Source organism: Stegostoma tigrinum, chromosome 12, assembly GCF_030684315.1.
Source record: "Stegostoma tigrinum isolate sSteTig4 chromosome 12, sSteTig4.hap1, whole genome shotgun sequence".
NCBI lineage: Eukaryota > Metazoa > Chordata > Chondrichthyes > Orectolobiformes > Stegostomatidae > Stegostoma > Stegostoma tigrinum.
In genome coordinates, this window is record NC_081365.1 from 29,115,616 (window position 1) to 29,133,922 (window position 18,307).

At 42.0% G+C, this 18,307-nt stretch overlaps 1 protein-coding gene across 1 annotated transcript in view; it reads left to right on the top strand.

Moving 5' to 3' along the window:
• The window catches only part of LOC125457206 (adhesion G-protein coupled receptor G7-like), a 71,864-nt gene extending 54,670 nt beyond the window's left edge, over nt 1-17,194 (top strand). Inside the window, 3 exon segments of the mRNA XM_048541112.2 lie at nt 6,373-6,534; nt 7,346-7,502; nt 16,715-17,194. Coding sequence (XP_048397069.2) covers nt 6,373-6,534; nt 7,346-7,502; nt 16,715-16,933 — 538 coding nt within the window. The 3' untranslated portion in view covers nt 16,934-17,194.
• Nucleotides 17,195-18,307: the final 1,113 nt, after the last annotated feature.

Here is an 18,307-nt window from a genome sequence, read left to right on the forward strand (position 1 = left end):
CTTTGCTGGAAAGAAATTGATTACAGTCATGCCAACTGAACAAGAAGGTGTAAAGTGGAGTCAGAGTGGTCTTGCATTAAGGTTGAGTATCTGTAAGGTTATTGTTGAGGGTATAAGGATTGAATTTCTATTTCTGATATTTGTAATAAGACTGTTTCAAATTGTTCTTGTGTATTTCAATAAAGCTATCAATTTGCTTTTCCTTTTGAATGTAATAAGCTTCCATAGCCTTTTGTAAAAAGTGCTTTGGTAACTTTTGCGAAAATGTCCAGTGATTGATCACTGCGGTAACAAATAATCCACCAAAATGTCTAGAAGGACACGGCAGCAGATACACGGGAACACCGTCACCTGCAAGTTCCCTTCCAACCCACTCACCATTCTGACACAGAAATATATTACTGTTCCTCCACTGTTACAGAGTCAACATCCTGGAATTCCCTCCCAAAGGGCGTAGTGAGTCAACCTACAGCAAATGGACTGCAACAGTTCAAGAAGGCAGCTCACCACCACCTTCTCAAGGGCAACTCGGTTGATTATTGCATGCTGAGCAGCCATCGATACCTATATTCCACAAATGAATAATAAAAAAGGGCTATCGAGCCAAATTTCATTCTGAGACCTCCTTTGTCCAGTTTTACCATCAGCTGAGAACATAACATTATGGGCAGAATTCTCTCAGCCTCTGAACATGAGCATTGGATGAGTCAGTGGGAAAACATGACAAGACTGGAAAACTGAGATTCTCAATGTCATGAAAAACGTTAGATTTTAAATCCAAGGTTTGAATGACGAAACATAAATTTTGCCAGTGAGCATTGAGATTACCATCAGTCAGGGATTTCACCACAGTCAGTCCAGGGCAGCATCCAAACTCAATCTAGGGGTTTGGAAGCAGTTAGTTGGCCACTTGGAGTGGTTAGGATCAGGAGTTCCATAACATTAGAGTCCAGGGAGTGATGCTAAGTCCTGCTGGTGCAATACAACCGATTAGGGATTACTAGTTAGAGACTCAGAGAGCTATGTAGAAATTGATTAGGGGCCTGGACACTCACCAATTGGGGTTCATGTTGCAAATTGGTGAGGGGGTGAGCCATAGTCATCTCTAGGCACATGTTCACTGGAAGTCAATATGGATGTCAAGAACCATTGCTGTGATAAGGATATTAGGGGAGTCAATTTTGTGGACTGGAGGAAACATGCTGGGCCTCAGAGGGGACAATAATTGTGCCTACATAGAAGAGTGAAAGACGATAGTGCTTTGGGGGATATGGGTTACAGTGTTTTGGAGCATGGTCGTCAACAGTGAGAACCAACTGGCTTTGATACAGAGGACAGTGCATTACATTTGTTGTCATGGCTAAGCTGTAGGCTAGAGGCTCAGGGGCTAATGAGGGAAGGTGAAGTTTGACATGAAAGAGTTGAATGGAAATGTGGGTGAGCTTAGAACTGCAGTTGGCAGGGAGTGCAAGGAAGAAAGGAACATGCTGGTTTAGCTAGGGCTTAGGGAATGTGTTAGGTTACCAGGATGAGCCTACTTATGACTCTGCAAAGTATTGCCTTCCATTCTTATCCAAATCATAAATACACAATGGAAATGGAGAATGGATACCACCACACTGAGAATAGGTGGAGTAAGTAGTCTTTAACTGTCGAAGCATGCAAGTTCCATTTGAGAGCAATTTGTGGCTCTTTAAGGGTACATGCACTTACACAATGCAGGACATCTGTGATGATAGAATCCTGCACATGAAACATAAATAGCATCCAACTGTGTGGGATACAAATCCTGATAATAAAGCAAACTTGATCAGCTCTCTGATGAAGGGTCTAGGCCCGAAACGTCAGCTTTTGTGCTCCTGAGATGCTGCTGGGCCTGCTGTGTTCATCCAGCCTCACATTTTATTATCTTGGATTCTCCAGCATCTGCAGTTCCCATTATCATTGATCAGGTCTCTGTTAGTTACAGATCATTCATAATAATTTCTGTATTTACAATTAATCACAGATGATATTAGAAGTGTCACCTGCAGGCCACATTTTGCAAAGACAGTCCAAGATCTCGTATGTTGTACAAAAGTGTGGAGCACGTTTCCTCTTGCCTTGAAGAGTAACTATCTGACAACATTTTCTTCTATACAATGTTGCTTTTCTTTGTGATGTGGGGGACGGTGGCGGTAGGGGTGGCAGCAAAGTCTCAGTAATCCTATGACAAATATGTTATTTACCCAGCATGCTTTTTCTGAATACATCTTTGTCAAGGTTTTGTGTAGAGGCAATCCATCATCCTTGTCATCCTCTATGGCTCCCTGTATAGAGGATTATGCTAAGCTATCATTAGTTGTGATGTGAACGCTGACTCCTCACATTACAAAGGGCCTGTAGCTTCAGATATTCCTCAACAAACAAAAGCAGAAATGGCTGGAGAAATGCAGTATGTGGCAGCATCTGTGAAGGGAAAATAGAGTTAAAGTTTCACTTCAGAACTTCACGTCTGCAGTTCTTTGTTTTATTTCTGATATTCTCCGCACAGTTTTATTGGAATCATGACCAATGGATTCAGCCACAGCAGAGGTTATTGCCACTGTGGCCTCTATGCAACAAAGATGCAAAGAAAGTGATGTGGACCAAAAGTGTCAGCAAGCTCAGGACTAGAAGACACCTCCAGCTACTGAACTGACTCCATATGAAGAATGTGTAGCTGAAGGTTCTCTCAGGATGCACAGGAGGTCAAGACTCTATTATTCTTAATGCCACCTCCTGTAGTTAAGTGAGGCATATAGCCACCATGGAAAGGCAATGTCCTGGATAACCACCACAGTCGTTTGTTAGAGCAGGACTTGTGACCTGTACGGATGGGCAACCATTCTCTCCCAAGTGGCTGTCAAGGGGACAGCTGTGCTAAATTATTTGCAACTTGCTGCTTTCAACGATTTTTTAAAACCTATTCACTTGTTGGATGTGGGTGTTGCTGGTTGGCCAACATTCATTGGCTGTTCCTAGATGCCATTGAGAAGGTGGTAATGAGCTGCCTTCTTGAACTGCTGCAGTGCCTTTGTTGTAACTTGATCCGCAATGCCCTTAGGGAGATAATTTCAGGGTTTTGACTCAGCGGCAATGAAGGAACAGCAATAAATCTAGCAGCATGGTGGCTCATAGTGCCTGGGACCCGGGTTTGATTCCAGCCTCAGGCAACTGTCTGCGTGGAGTTTGCACGTTCTGCCTGTGTCTGCATATGCTTCCTCGAGGTACTCCAGTTTCCTCCTGTAGTCAAAAGATGTGCATGCTAGATAGATTGGCTATGCTAAATTACCCATAGTGTTCAGGGTGGAAAATGCAGAATGCTCTTTAGAGGGTCAGTGTGGACTTGATGGGCCAAATGGCCTGCTTCCCCACCTGTAGGAATTCTATGATGATGGTAACTATCAAATCAGGATATTGAGTGGTTTGGAGGGGAACTTGCTATTGGTAGTTTTCTAATGTATCTGCTACTTTTGTCCTTCTGGATGGAAATGGTTGTGGGTTTGGAAGATGCTATCTAAGGATCATGGTGAATTTCTGGAGTGTATTTTTTGGCTAGTATGCACAACTGCTACTGAGTGTGGATGTGGTGCCAATCAAATGGACTACTTTGTCCTGGATGGTTTCAAGTTTCCAAAGTGTTGTTGGAAGCACCCATCCAGGCAAGTGGGGAATAGAGATAACAAGGTGTAGAGCTGGATGAACACAGCAGGCCAAGCAGCATCAGAGGAGCAGGAAGGCTGACATTTCCGGCCTAAATCCTTCTTTAGAAAGTGAAGAGCATTCCATTCCACTTCTGATGAGCCTAGTTGGTAATATACAGGCTTTGGGGAGTCATAAGGTGAGTTAGTCACTGCAGTATTCCTAGTCACTGACCTGCTCTTGTAGCCACTAATTTATGTGGTGAGTCCAGTTGAATTTCTGGTAACTCCCAGGATGTTGTGAGTGGGGAATTCATTGTTGGTAACACTACTGAATGTCTGAGGTCGGTGGTTAGATTGTCTCTTATTAGACATGGTCATTGATTTGCTACACCACAGTGTGTGTTGCACAATGCCATCATGTTGTGCTCTGCACAACCGAAGTAGGTAAAGAGGGAAGGTGATAGAGGTTGAAGAACTGGAAGAGTGACAGCAGTCTTCCAATGAGGAGGATGAAGACATTGAGCAGGAGGAGCACCGTGTTTACCATGATAGAGTGGTGCCACATTGGGTGCTCCAAGCTAGGACTTAACTGACACCCAGTGTAGTTGGGTAAAACTGTTGTTGCTTGAAAGGCAAAGGACCTTGTTTATTCCAAATGCAGTTACTTTTGTTTGTGTTTTATTTTGCTTTTCCTTTTGTTCAATAAAAGTGAATGTTTTCAACCGTTTGAAGTTTCTCCAGCCTGTGATACTCACGCGTTGAACAATGGGAAGCCATGATTATTCACTGGATGTTACAGAAATAGTAGCAGTCCCTTGGGCAGGTTTTTAAATATGGTATGGTTCTAAGCATGAGTAATCTGTGTAGCTTGATTATTGTAACTAGTTGTGATGACAGTGAACCAGAGATGATGGTGTAATATAATAATACACTGATGAATGTGAGCTTCTGTTAGCAGTGGAGAGTGACTGGTGTCAACTATATGCACTCAGATGCTGTTCTTTTTCACTTCACTCCAACCACATGAACTGTAAAGGGCTAGTCATGGATAGTACCAATTGACCTGGTACATAGTTGAGCTTTAAATATGGCACTAACACCAAGTTCTTGGGAGTTCCTAACAGTGACAAATATTTCTGATATGCACATGACAGAATGAGTGCAGCACAATAGTGCTGGTGGTGCATACATAATGAGGTGAGCAATGGAGGATTACATGAGAAAACTCATTAAAGCTATCTACATGAAACTCCCCAAAACTGACAATTTGCTGATTTTGGTAAAATCCAGCCAATTGTTTTTGTTGCTATATTTTCTTCATTTACCTACAAATGGATAGAAATAATGATTCTGGCACCATAGAGGCATCAACATGAGATGTTTCACATCTTATAATTAATTGCATCTGTAAAATTATTTTTTGACTTCTTAATTACCTTCAGTAATGTTTTACTTGGAATCCTCTATCTTTCTCAAAGTTGAACTTATGTTCATCCTGGATATGTCAGATGAAGGCAAATACAACCACACCTATTCTTTCAACTCCGAAAATGCAAATAACTCTACATGTCAAGTCCTGAAATTATCCTTCAATGCATTGGTATAATTTTGTCAACTGACTGAAGAACAAATTGAAGCATGAACATTTCTAGGTTACAACAGTAACCCTGTCTTTTTTTAAAAAATGAAAACCAGCTGAAGCATGAACAGGAAAATTATTTTCAAGAGCTAATTTTACTTCAGAACTAGAAGTTAGTAATTTGCAACATGAGAGATAAATGCAATGAGTTAAATCTTTATCCATTTCAAGAGATTTTAAATGTTTAGAGCATCTGTGTTTTCTTTTTATAAAGATATTCAGTATTCATTTAAACATAATTTTTATTTTGTAGCTGTGATATATGTTTAATTATTCAGCAAGAAAGGCCAAGAAAATGACAAACAATTTATTTCCTCAAAGTTAAATTCTAAAATAAAAGTTCTTGTTTTACAGTCTCTGGAAAGGGCATTTGAAAAATTTCACTCAGGCTGTGTAACCCTGTGATGATTCTATAGCCCAACACCTCATCTTTTATTTTTATCAATCAAACTTCATGAATTCCACTGTACAGAACTAATTTAATAAGAAAAAGAAAGCTAATTATTTGTTATTTTCAGAAAGTCATCATTATGCTTATAATCTCTAACCTGTCTTCAGAATCACTTATTTTAAAACTAATTTTTTTTTAAAGATGCTAGCCTGATTGATTTGAGAGTTTGCACATCAACAGGGTCATTTTAGCAGGATCATTTTAACTTGGGATGGGCAAGAAGTGCCAGCCAGTCAGCGACACCCACATCCCACAAATGAATAAAAAAAAATAGACTAATTGAGTGGCTAGAATGTACGGTTGAGGCAAGTGACATTATACATTTAGGGAAAGCTAGATAAATACCTGAACAGAATGGGAAATTGCTTTGACGTGGTTAGAAGGATGGGAAAGGTGTTGCGAGGAACATAAACACTGACATAGGCTGATGAGTCCAGATGACATTTTTCTCTGCTGTTTTCATACCAAGTAAGTAAAATATTTTAGACAAGGGGTGTTTCACACTCCAAGCATCATTACCACATATACGGATTTTAGAAACAAGTGAATGAATCTCCCTTTGTTGCATGTTCAGTGTGCTTTATTCATCAAATTTTACTGTTATTTCTGTTTTTCAGCTGCTGGCTATCTGGTTTTGATCTACATGGGAAGTTGGAACTGTCAAAGCCAATGCTGTGGGGATTTCTTCTTCCAGTTGCGATATTACTGCTATTTAATTTTGTCATGTTTGCCTTAGTGACAATGTTGGTGCTGTTCAACAAAGACCATAGTACTTGCAGGTAATATAAAATATTATATATTAACTTCCTTCAAACTGATGAGAAATTCAATTTTTCCAAACCCAACAATGCAATCCACATTCAGACAATCCTCCCTGATCAAAAAGTTTGAATGTATTGGCTCACTTCTGTCAGTATTAAAAGCATCATTTGTTGACTTGGAGATTTTGTGTTGATATTGCTATATTTATGCAACTGAATTTTCTTTTGATCATCCTTCCTTTTGTTCAAGCACTTTAAAATTCAGCTGATCATCAATTCATCGTAGATCTTTCAGTCAATGGCACAGACATAAAAGTATTCCACCACAATCTTTCTATTGTTTTTGGTAACCAGCAATGTTTGTTTAGTTATGATAAACAGTTAATTGCTTCCAGGTCAAACACACTCTTCAAATGCGACTCTTTTGATTCCGAATTTATTTTAAATTTTTATAAATTATTAATTTTTGTTGAGAATTCTCACACCCTAAAATTGATATTTGTCTCCTAACTACCATTAAGAAATTCCCATTTATAAATAATGTTTCATAACTCAGGTCAGCTTCTTTCTCTGGAAACAAAATGAAAGTCAGAAGTCACTCCATGCCATTGCCAGAAACAGTATGTAACTAGTTCTACCAGAGCTATAAGGTCTGAAGCAATTTGATAAGTGTGAAACAATTGTTCATTTGATATGTCAACCAGGCTAGAAAGATCACTTTAACATTTTATTGAAAGACAGTAAAACATCTCCTGAATATGATTGATCAAAATTAGTAAAATGCTTTAGTATTGGCAAACACATGATTAATTAATGTGTTCTTTTATAGTGCAAAACAGGCTACGTCAGCAAAGAAGATGATGGGATCCTTATCAGTAGCCGTTGTGCTTTGTTTAACGTGGAGTCTAGGTTATTTGATGCTCATAGAGCGTGATGAAACACAAGCTGTGTTTAGCTATATCTTCTGCGCTCTTAATGCCACTCAGGTTTGTAAATTTTCTTCCAGAATTATGAAATACAGCTTGTGGTTGCTGATAATGATATTGGACAAAGGTAAAATCTTTCCGCTTTTGACAAATAATTGAATAAAGTGTAGTTGATGGCAAATCTTAAGATTGTAAGTTTGGGCAGATGCTTAAAGAAAATTTAGTTTCAATGAGGAAGAAGAAATTGAGTTACTGTATTGAAAAAGCATATAAATGTAATTTTTTGATTTTCTGTGAAAATCAACATATTGAAAAACATACTAAACAACCCAAATGGAGGAAATTGATGGGCAAGATTTTACTTTTTTTGTTTACTTAATAATCAAATCAAAATCAACATAAATAAAGCACAAATTTACAACAAAAATGTATTTAATGTACCTGAGGACTGGAGAGAGGCAAATGTAATTCCTCTCTTCAAGAAAGGAAATAGGGAAATCCCCCGGCAATTACAGACCAGTAAGTCTCACGTCTGTCGTCTGCAAGGTGTTAGAAAGGATTCTGAGGGATAGAATTTATGACCATCTGGAAGAGCATGGCTTCATCAAATGCAGTCAACACGGCTTTGTGAGGGGCAGGTCATGCCGCACAAACCTTATCGAGTTCTTTGATGATGTGACTAGAAAAGTTGATGAGGGTCGAGCTGTGGCTGTGGTGTATATGGACTTCAGTAAGGCATTTGATAAGGTTTCCCATGGTAGGCTCATTCAGAAGATCAGGAGGAATGGGATACAGGGGAACTTAACTGTCTGGATACAGAATTGGCTGGCCAACAGAAGACAGCGAGTGGTAGTAGAAGGAAAACATTCTGCCTGGAAGTCAGTGGTGAGTGGTGTTCCACAGGGCTCTGTCCTTGGGCCTCTACTGTTTGTAATTTTTATTCATGACTTGGATGAGGGGATTGAAGGATGGGTCAGCAAGTTTGCAGACGACACAAATGTTGGAGGTGTCGTTGACAGTATAGAGGGCTGTTGTAGTCTGCAGCGGGACATTGACAGGATGCAGAGATGGGCTGAGAGGTGGCAGATGGAGTTCAACCTGGATAAATGCGAGGTGATGCATTTTGGAAGGTCGAATTTGAAAGCTGAGTACAGGATTAAGGATAGGATTCTTGGCAGTGTGGAGGAACAGAGGGATCTTGGTGTGCAGATACATAGATCCCTTAAAATGGCCACCCAAGTGGACAGGGTTGTTAGGAAAGCATATGGTGTTTTGGCTTTCATTAACAGGGGGATTGAGTTTAAGAGTCGTGAGATCTTGTTGCAGCTCTATAAAACTTTGGTTAGACTGCACTTGGAATACTGCATCCAGTTCTGGTCGCCCTATTATAGGAAAGATGTGGATGCTTTGGAGAGGGTTCAGAGGAGGTTTACCAGGATGCTGCCTGGACTGGAGGGCTTATCTTATGAAGAGAGGTTGACTGAGCTCGGACTTTTTTCATTGGAGAAAAGGAAGAGGAGAGGGGACCTAATTGAGGTATACAAGATAATGAGAGGCATAGATAGAGTTGATAGCCAGAGACTATTTCCCAGGGCAGAAATGGCTAACACGAGGGGTCATAGTTTTAAGCTGGTTGGAGGAAAGTATAGAGGGGATGTCAGAGGCGGGTTCTTTACACAGAGAGTTGTGAGAGCATGGAATGCGTTGCCAGCAGCAGTTGTGGAAGCAAGGTCATTGGGGTCATTTAAGAGACTGCTGGACATGCATATGGTCACAGAAATTTGAGGGTGCATACATGAGGATCAATGGTCGGCACAACATTGTGGGCTGAAGGGCCTGTTCTGTGCTGTACTGTTCTATGTTCTATGTTCTATGTTAACCGAATGGCATTATAACTGGTTGTTACAACAAAGGTAGATCACATGGATTTACTGGCAGTTCTACATATTGCCAAGGCATTACTGTGTGTGTGTGTGTGTGTGTGTGTGTGTGTGTGTGTGTGTGTGTGTGTGTGTGTGTGTGTGTGTGTGTGTGTGTGTGTGTGTGTGTGTGTGTGTGTGTTTTGGGGGTGAGGGGGGAGTGTGGGGATAGGTCTTAATGTTAACAAAAGATGTTGCACCACATTCAGCTACAAACGCCTTCAAAACACTATTTTCCTCCATATAAGGTGTACAGTTCCTTCATTTTGAGACTGTAGTCATCTTCCAACAACAACTTTACACTACTTGAGATCCACAGGTGGCGAGGCCCATCGTCGACCTTCTTGACTTGCTTCCAATTTAATGGGTCTAAAATGGTCAGTAAACAAACACTTCAGGGTCTCTTCACACCGCATCCCTGATTAACTCTGTTCCCAGCACGCTAGAACAGTGGGAGCCAGTTCAATGAATAATACAGACTGGCCTGCCTGCCAGGTTGGGAGGGGGTTGGTCCTGAAAGATAATCCCATACCTTTGCCTCTGAACTCCCTCAATGCCGTCTCCTCATACCCCCACCCCACAATTCCCACTAAAAGCCACTTGGCTTGCCCATTCCTCTAGGATGTGAGTGTGTCTGTGCAGCCCCTTACCTCAGCGTCTACAGCAGCACATCTACTCACAGTGGCTGCTAAAAGCAGAGAGAGGCAGAGATCTTCAAGATAATAAAATGTGAGGCTGGATGAACACAGCAGGCCAAGCAGCATCTCAGGAGCACAAAAGCTGACGTTTCGGGCCTAGACCCTTCATCAGAGAGGGGGATGGGGAGAGGGAACTGGAATAAATAGGGAGAGAGGGGGAGGCGGACCGAAGATGGAGAGTAAAGAAGATAGGTGGAGAGAGTATAGGTGGGGAGGTAGGGAGGGGATAGGTCAGTCCAGGGAAGACGGACAGGTCAAGGAGGTGGGATGAGGTTAGTAGGTAGCTGGAGGTGCGGCTTGGGGTGGGAGAAAGGGATGGGTGAGAGGAAAAACCGGTTAGGGAGGCAGAGACAGGTTGGACTGGTTTTGGGATGCTGTGGGTGGAGGGGAAGAGCTGGGCTGGTTGTGTGGTGCAGTCGGGGGAGGGGACGAACTAGGCTGGTTTAGGGATGCAGTAGGGGAAGGGGAGATTTTGAAACTGGTGAAGTCCACATTGATACCATATGGCTGCAGGGTTCCCAGGCGGAATATGAGTTGCTGTTTCTGCAACCTTCGGGTGGCATCATTGTGGCAGTGCAGGAGGCCCATGATGGACATGTCATCTGGAAAATGGGAGGGGGAGTGGAAATGGTGTGCGACTGGGAGGTGCAGTTGTTTGTTGCGAACTGAGCGGAGGTGTTCTGCAAAGCGGTCCCCAAGCCTCCGCTTGGTTTCCCCAATGTAGAGGAAGCCGCACCGGGTACAGTGGATGCAGTATACCACATTGGCAGATGTGCAGGTGAACCTCTGCTTAATGTGGAATGTCATCTTGGGGCCTGGGATAGGGGTGAGGGAGCAGTTGTGGGGACAAGTGTAGCATTTCCTGCGGTTGCAGGGGAAGGTGCCGGGTGTGGTGGGGTTGGAGGGCAGTGTGGAGCGAACAAGGGAGTCACGGAGAGAGTGGTCTCTCCGGAAAGCAGACCGGAGAGACCACTCTCTCCGTAACACCTCCTCCCTCACCCCTATCCCAGGTCCCAAGATGACATTCCACGTTAAGCAGAGGTTCACCTGCACATCTGCCAATGTGGTATACTGCATCCACTGTACCCGGTGCGGCTTCCTCTACATTGGGGAAACCAAGCGGAGGCTTGGGGACCGCTTTGCAGAACACCTCCGCTCAGTTCGCAACAAACAACTGCACCTCCCAGTCGCAAACCATTTCCACTCCCCCTCCCATTCTCCAGATGACATGTCCATCATGGGCCTCCTGCACTGCCACAATGATGCCACCCGAAGGTTGCAGGAACAGCAACTCATATTCCGCCTGGGAACCCTGCAGCCATATGGTATCAATGTGGACTTCACCAGTTTCAAAATCTCCCCTTCCCCTACTGCATCCCTAAACCAGCCTAGTTCGTCCCCTCCCCCGACTGCACCACACAACCAGCCCAGCTCTTTCCCCCCACCCACTGCATCCCAAAACCAGTCCAACCTGTCTCTGCCTCCCTAACCGGTTTTTCCTCTCACCCATCCCCTCCTCCCATCCCAAGCCGCACCCCCAGCTACCTACTAACCTCATCCCACCTCCTTGACCTGTCCGTCTTCCCTGGACTGACCTATCCCCTCCCTACCTCCCCACCTATACTCTCTCCACCTATCTTCTTTACTCTCCATCTTCGGTCCGCCTCCCCCTCTCTCCCTATTTATTCCAGTTCCCTCCCCCCATCCCCCTCTCTGATGAAGGGTCTAGGCTCGAAACGTCAGCTTTTGTGCTCCTGAGATGCTGCTTGGCCTGCTGTGTTCATCCAGCCTCACATTTTATTATCTTGGAATTCTCCAGCATCTGCAGCTCTCATTATCTCAGAGGCAGAGATCTTAACTGGTATTATCATCCCAAGAAATGTTGACCCAAAAAGCTTGCTGGGTAACCAGCTAGTTGGAGGGCTTTTTTGTTGGTGGTGCTAGGGTATATCCCACATGTTTTGGCACCCATTCCCACACTATAAAGGCAATTTGGAAAATCTTGATTTAATTCTCTTTCAGTTGAGCTCTTTCTTAAACAACAATCAGGCTTTGAGATGAGGGGGATGTGATGGGTAGCCATCAAACATTAGGCAAGCCAGTTTTCATTCCAGAAAACAGCTCTCATAATAGTCCCACTGCACCATCAAACCATGGATTTCAACACAATAAGCAGAGTGTTTACTGTCACTGCAGAACCGGAGGACAATTTAAAACATTAAAATGTTTAACTCAAACTTAAAGTAAGCGAATCAAACTTGCATAAATGATGATTTTTATAAAATAGGGATTGCTTGGCCATCTAGTTATGATGAGAATTGCAAATTATTAGGGTAAACATTGTCCAAAATGATCAAATGTCGTAATCCACATGTTGTTGGACAATGGTGCACTGACTGTACTAACTTTGCATAATCAGTATCCTAAGGTAAACTGTGCAAGGCTCTCAGAGCAAGTGTTTCTTGGTGTCCAATAGGGGAAATAATGCGTGAGTGGTATGTCATCAAATTTCGAATTAAACAAAATATTGCACATCTCATGGACTGCACAGGAACTGTTTGTGGAAACAGACAAATTGAAAGTGACAGTTTACAAATTTGAACTCGACGCTTGCCTGAATTGTAGCTCTAACTAGTTGGGTGATGTTCATGATTTCCAAATATCTTGAAAGATAGGACACTACAGGGAAGCCAGGAGTTCCACTGAAGAGGAGAATGTGATTTATATAGACCTGTAAGTGGCACTGAGGGAAAATCATCATTCAAACCACCCTGTCTTCTGAGGAGAGGTTGAGTAAGTTGGGCCTGTACTCATTGAAATTTAGAAGAACGAGGGGCAAAGTTATTGAAACATACAAGACTCTCAGGAGATTTGACAAGGTAGCTGCAGAAAGGTTGTTTCCTCTTGTGGGAGTCTAGGATCGCAGGGCAGTATTTCAGAATAAGGGGTTGCCATTTTCAGGCAGAGATAAGGAGGAATTTCTTCAGTCAGAGGGTTGTGAATCCATGGAATTCTTTCCACAGAGGAGTGTTCAGGCCGAGGTGAGTATATTCAAGGCTGAGGCAAACATAGTTTAATAAGTAAGTTTAATAAGTAAGGGATTCTAGGGTTATAGGGAAAAGGCAGGATTATCAGATTAGTTGTGATTTCATTGAATGGTGTAGCATTGATGGGCTGGAAGCTTCTGATTCTGCTTATTATTCTGCTCCTATGTCTGATGGGCTTACGGTCTTTCCTAGCAATAATAATATCTGATGGGAAATATACTCATCAAGGGTTAATGGGGCAGAAGAATCCCTCTGGTGTTATATTACAATGAAGTGCATTAACTAAGTCTATTGGCAACAGGTGCTAGAGTTATTATTTATTCCCCAAATAGGTGCAGCTCTAATAAGGCAACATTTATTGCTTATCTCAGTTACCTTTCACTTGATAACAAGGTGTGGAGCTGGATGAACACAGCAGGCCAAGCAGCATCTTAGGAGCAGGACGGCTGATGTTTCAGGCCTAGACCCTTAGGCCTGAAACGTCGGCCTTCCTGCTCCTCTGATGCTGCTTGGCCTGCTGTGTTCATCCAGCTCCACACCTTGTTATCTCAGATTCTCCAGCATCTACAATACCTATTATCTCTGATACCTTTCACTTGAACCATTGCAATCTTTACGATAATCATAACAGTGAATGCTGGAAATATTTAACATGTTTAAATATATCACCTAAATTACTCAGAGGTTCATGCAGGCACAACAAATATTAGCGTGAACATTGATTCTGACTCAGAGATGATGAAGGATCAAAAAGAAATAACCAAGTAGGGACACTTAAGAGGGAAATGCGCATACGAGGTGTCATGCCCACAAGAATGCTACTCTTTCAGTGTAACAGATATTGCATGGCTTGGAGGTGCTTCTGAATAAAGTCTGGTGCATTGTTACAGTGAATTGCACTGGCTGAATTTTTGATATCTGGATCAGTATTGTCTAATTGATGCCCAGCTTACTGAGTGTCAATACAATTAAGTCCATCTAAGTGAGTACTAATCATTCTATCTTAACGTTGAATTGAATTGCACAGATGGTGTCTTAGGCATTTGGGGATCTGGAGGGCGAGCCACTTAATACAACGGGCAGAATCTTATGGTTGTCGAAGCACTGTGGGCTATACTGAGATGTGTGGCACAGTTGGGTGGGATGTTTGGTGAAGACCATCTTGACATATCCAGATGATCTTGCTGCAACTTTAACATTTTTCTCATGTGGCTTTGATGTGTTGTTTTGCTAGTCAGAAGCAAGTTCCCAATTGATGTTTATGTTTGTTAAACACCTTGCTAACAGTCCAACTCACCACGTTAATATTCTGGTTGTGATCCTATCAAACTTGCCAAACAAATTAGACATCAGGAAGACTTGATATGAGAACCAAAGCAGGTTCTTGGTGTGATCAGAGATAATGGGAACTGCAGATCCAGCATCTGCAGTTCCCATTATCTCTGATCACAATTTTAACCTCACTGTGAAGCCTCTTCCGGGATGCCTAACCTAAAGAAGTTACCCTCCTCCCTGCAGACCAACCTCAGGGAATCTCTCTCCCACTGCAACTCTCTTGGCTTTTTTCCAGGCGAGCAGGAGCTCCTTGTTCAAATCCATAAAGCAGGGCATTGATTTCCCCCTCTTTGCCATGTCTAGAGAAAATATCAGGAACAGTACAGGGCAGCTACAGACTGACAGTGCTAGTCTGAGTGCACAGTTGGAGGTTTTCAAAATGGGGGTGCTGATCAATTCTGGAATATCTGGTGAGTGGCAGGTTGTTCTGAAAACAATGAGTGGTAAGACTGGACGGAGGTCGAGTGCAATACTTGACATATGGGTGGGAGCAGCAATTAAAGTGTCAAGTTTGGTAAGATCTAAGGAGAAAACTTGCTTGGTGTCACGGTAAGAATCCTTCCACCAAAGTCAATGCAATTTTCATGTGGCCAAAAAATGTAAGACTTAGCCATTGAATTCAACCTCTGTACATATGCTCATCACCAAGATGTATGTATGTCAGAGATGCTTTAAGCTGTCTTCTGTTGGATTACCCTGCTTCCCCCCTGCCTCTGGCAGTGTCTTGTTTGCGTGAAAGATGAGTTGTACCCTAGAATGCTGTGGGAAGCTAAGGAAGAGATTTCTGGACCCTTTGCTGAGATATTGATATCATCGATAGCCACAGGTAAGATGCCAGAAGACTGGAAGTTGGCTAACGTGGTGCACTATTTAAGAAACGTGACTGAATTAATTTAGGATAACTGGTTGGCATGGACGAGTTGGACTGAAGAGTCTGTTTCTATACTGTACAGCTCCATGACTATATTGACTTACGTGTAGCTGACCTATTTTTGCTTTAAAACACCTTTCATTAACATCTAGATTTTTGTCCACATTCCTTCTCTTCTTCCATTAGCACTCCCTTTGCCTTTTGCTCAGATGCACCTTCACCATCCATTCCAGTTCCTTCACCCAGCCCCTTTCTCTACAGCATTAAACCCATCAATTTTTCAAATAAAAACTGAAAGATCTGCGGACACTGAAAATCAGAAACAAAAACAGAAATTTCTGGAAATGCTCAGCAAGTCTGGCAGCATTTGTGAAGAGAAACCAGAGTTAATGTTTCAGGTCGAATGGCCCTTCTTCAGATCTGTTCTGAGGAAGGGTTACTCGACCTGAAATGTTAACTCTGATTTCTCTCCACAGATGCTGCCAGACTTGCTGAGCATTTCCAGCAATTTGTAGTTTTGTCTCTGATTTGCAGCATCCTCAGTTCTTATTTTAGGATTTTTAGTTTCATTACATGTTATGTAAGTGAATGTTATGTACCATTTATGGACCCAGGCCTGGATATGATTGAGATTCTGCCATTGGCTGACATGGATGATGCATAATTAGAGAAATAGCTGGTGGAACTCAACAGGGTTGGTAGCCTCTGTGTGGAGGAAGCAGTGTTAATGTTTTGAGTCCAGTGACCCTCAGTCAGGACTGCTGATGAAGACTGGCCAGACTAGAAAAATTAACTCAGCTTTCTCCCCACAGTTGCCATCAGACTTGTTGAGTTTTGCCAGCAATTTCTGTTTCTGTTTCAGATGTCCAGCATCCACAGCTTTTTGTTTTATTTTGTTATCAGAGAGTTTGTGAATGGAACTAAAGACCAGTGAACGGCCCACCCCTTAAACAGTCATAGGAACAAAATTGTGATGAAGCAAATGAAGATAGTTGGGCTGAGGCCAGTGCCCTGAGGCAGTCCAGCAGCAAAATCCTTGAAAGTACCATGATTTTGCTAAGTAGAAGAATGATGTCTCATTTGGAATTCCTCAATTTTTTTAACTAGTCAAATTTAACACAACAGCAAATACAGATCGTGATTTTGACTACCAGCAGCCACCATCAATTCTGAGGAAGAGCCACTGGACCCGAAACATTAACTCTGATTTTTTTTCTTCATAGACGCTGCCAGACCTGCTGAGCTTTTCCAACAGCTTTGTTTTTGTTCCTGATTCACAGCATCCACAGTTCTTTCAATTTTTATTTCGGCCACCAAATTGTTTTCATGTTATTAAAATATTTTACAGCATTGTGTTCTGACAATATTAATTTACTAAAATATTGCTTTCTCTGATTAACAGGGTCTACAGATTTTCATTCTGTTCACTGCTCGCTGTAAAGCATTTCAAAAGATCTATGCAGCTTGGGATTCCAGATTTGATATGAACATCAGTATTGTCCATTCAAAAAGATTCTCGTTTCAAAGTTTAAGCATTCCAGAAAATAGAGAACAGTACACACAATATGATACAGTAAAATTCTCTGAAACCTCAAGTTCTGTACCTTCCATTTTGTATTAGAATGCATTTTTGAGACAGGATACATTCTTTTCATTGTTCTTCTTTAAAGTGCTCTTAGTTTCTTGATGGCTACAGTAATGGGAAAATATGTTGTGTTCCTGGCAAAATTCAACAGTAATATATCATCAACACTAGGTGGACTTGTCATGAAAGGAAATGATTTACATTAGCTTCTGATTCATTTCCAGCCTGAACACTGCATTACTGTAAGACAGCGTTCTTCTTGGTATTCTTCACGCAATAGCTGCACGCGTGATTGTTAAATTTGAAGCGCATATAAAGCTGAAACTAGAATAAATTACTGTTCCACATGGTGTGTGGTTGTATTGTTCACTTTTTTTGCATTATCAACTATTGTTTGATTTCCTAGATCATGTGCATTGAGGGTATTGGTGGTGATAAATTAGGTGGGTAAGTGGAGTTTGATATCTCACCAGCCATATGTAAATTGAATGGGGGAGTAGGCTCAAGGGCTCAAATGATCCAAACCAATTAGTATGGCTGAAATTTGGCACCCCGCTGGGAGCAGATTCACAGTGTAAAGTGTCAAGTGTGTAAAATCAGTTGTGATGGCAAGAATTGCATTCTTAACCCTGATGGTACTTCACCAGTGGTAGTGTACACTTTAGGCAGACTAATGAGACCCCAGGTCACCTCCTGCTGCCACTGATATTTTATCAATGGTGGGGAGTACCCATGCCAAATGGAGAAATGGGCGAACCCACCTTTTCAGTTACTTGTGCCCAACAGAATGTCTCCAGAATGGAAATGGTTATAGAGTGATGGCAGTCCCGATATTAGTGATTGTTCCTAGATTCAGATGCTGGCCAGTAGCTCTTGGAGGTGGCTTGTCCACCCAAATGGTGGTGAAGGTCATGACCTTTGGCAGTGAACTTGTTGCAACCATCCAGGGCAGGCAAGCACAGTGGTGAGGCAACTATCATCATGTTCCTGTTAATGAAACATGACCATCAACTAATTGGAAGTCTGGCTACATTTCTATAGATAATACTAAAATAATACATCCTTTCCTTTCTTTCTTTCAGTTAGACCATTTTAAAAAATTATGTTTTCTGCTGACCCTATTAACAATAAATGAGAGTTAATTGGGGGTGTGCAAAATGTACCATTAGGTTACAGCAGATGGCTCTGATGTATTATTAATTTGGAAAAAGGCGAACATTCTATGAATTCAAATCAATACAAGAATAACCTTGTGTTGTTTTTAGCACTAATCAAAATTAGATAATTCTGAAATATCAATCAATTATCAAGTACTATGAAGTCAGACATATTGGAGTAGAATCTGTGTCTCTGCTGTTAGATGCATTATGTTGATGTTCCTTGGCCTGAACTGGAGGAGATAGCAAGTAA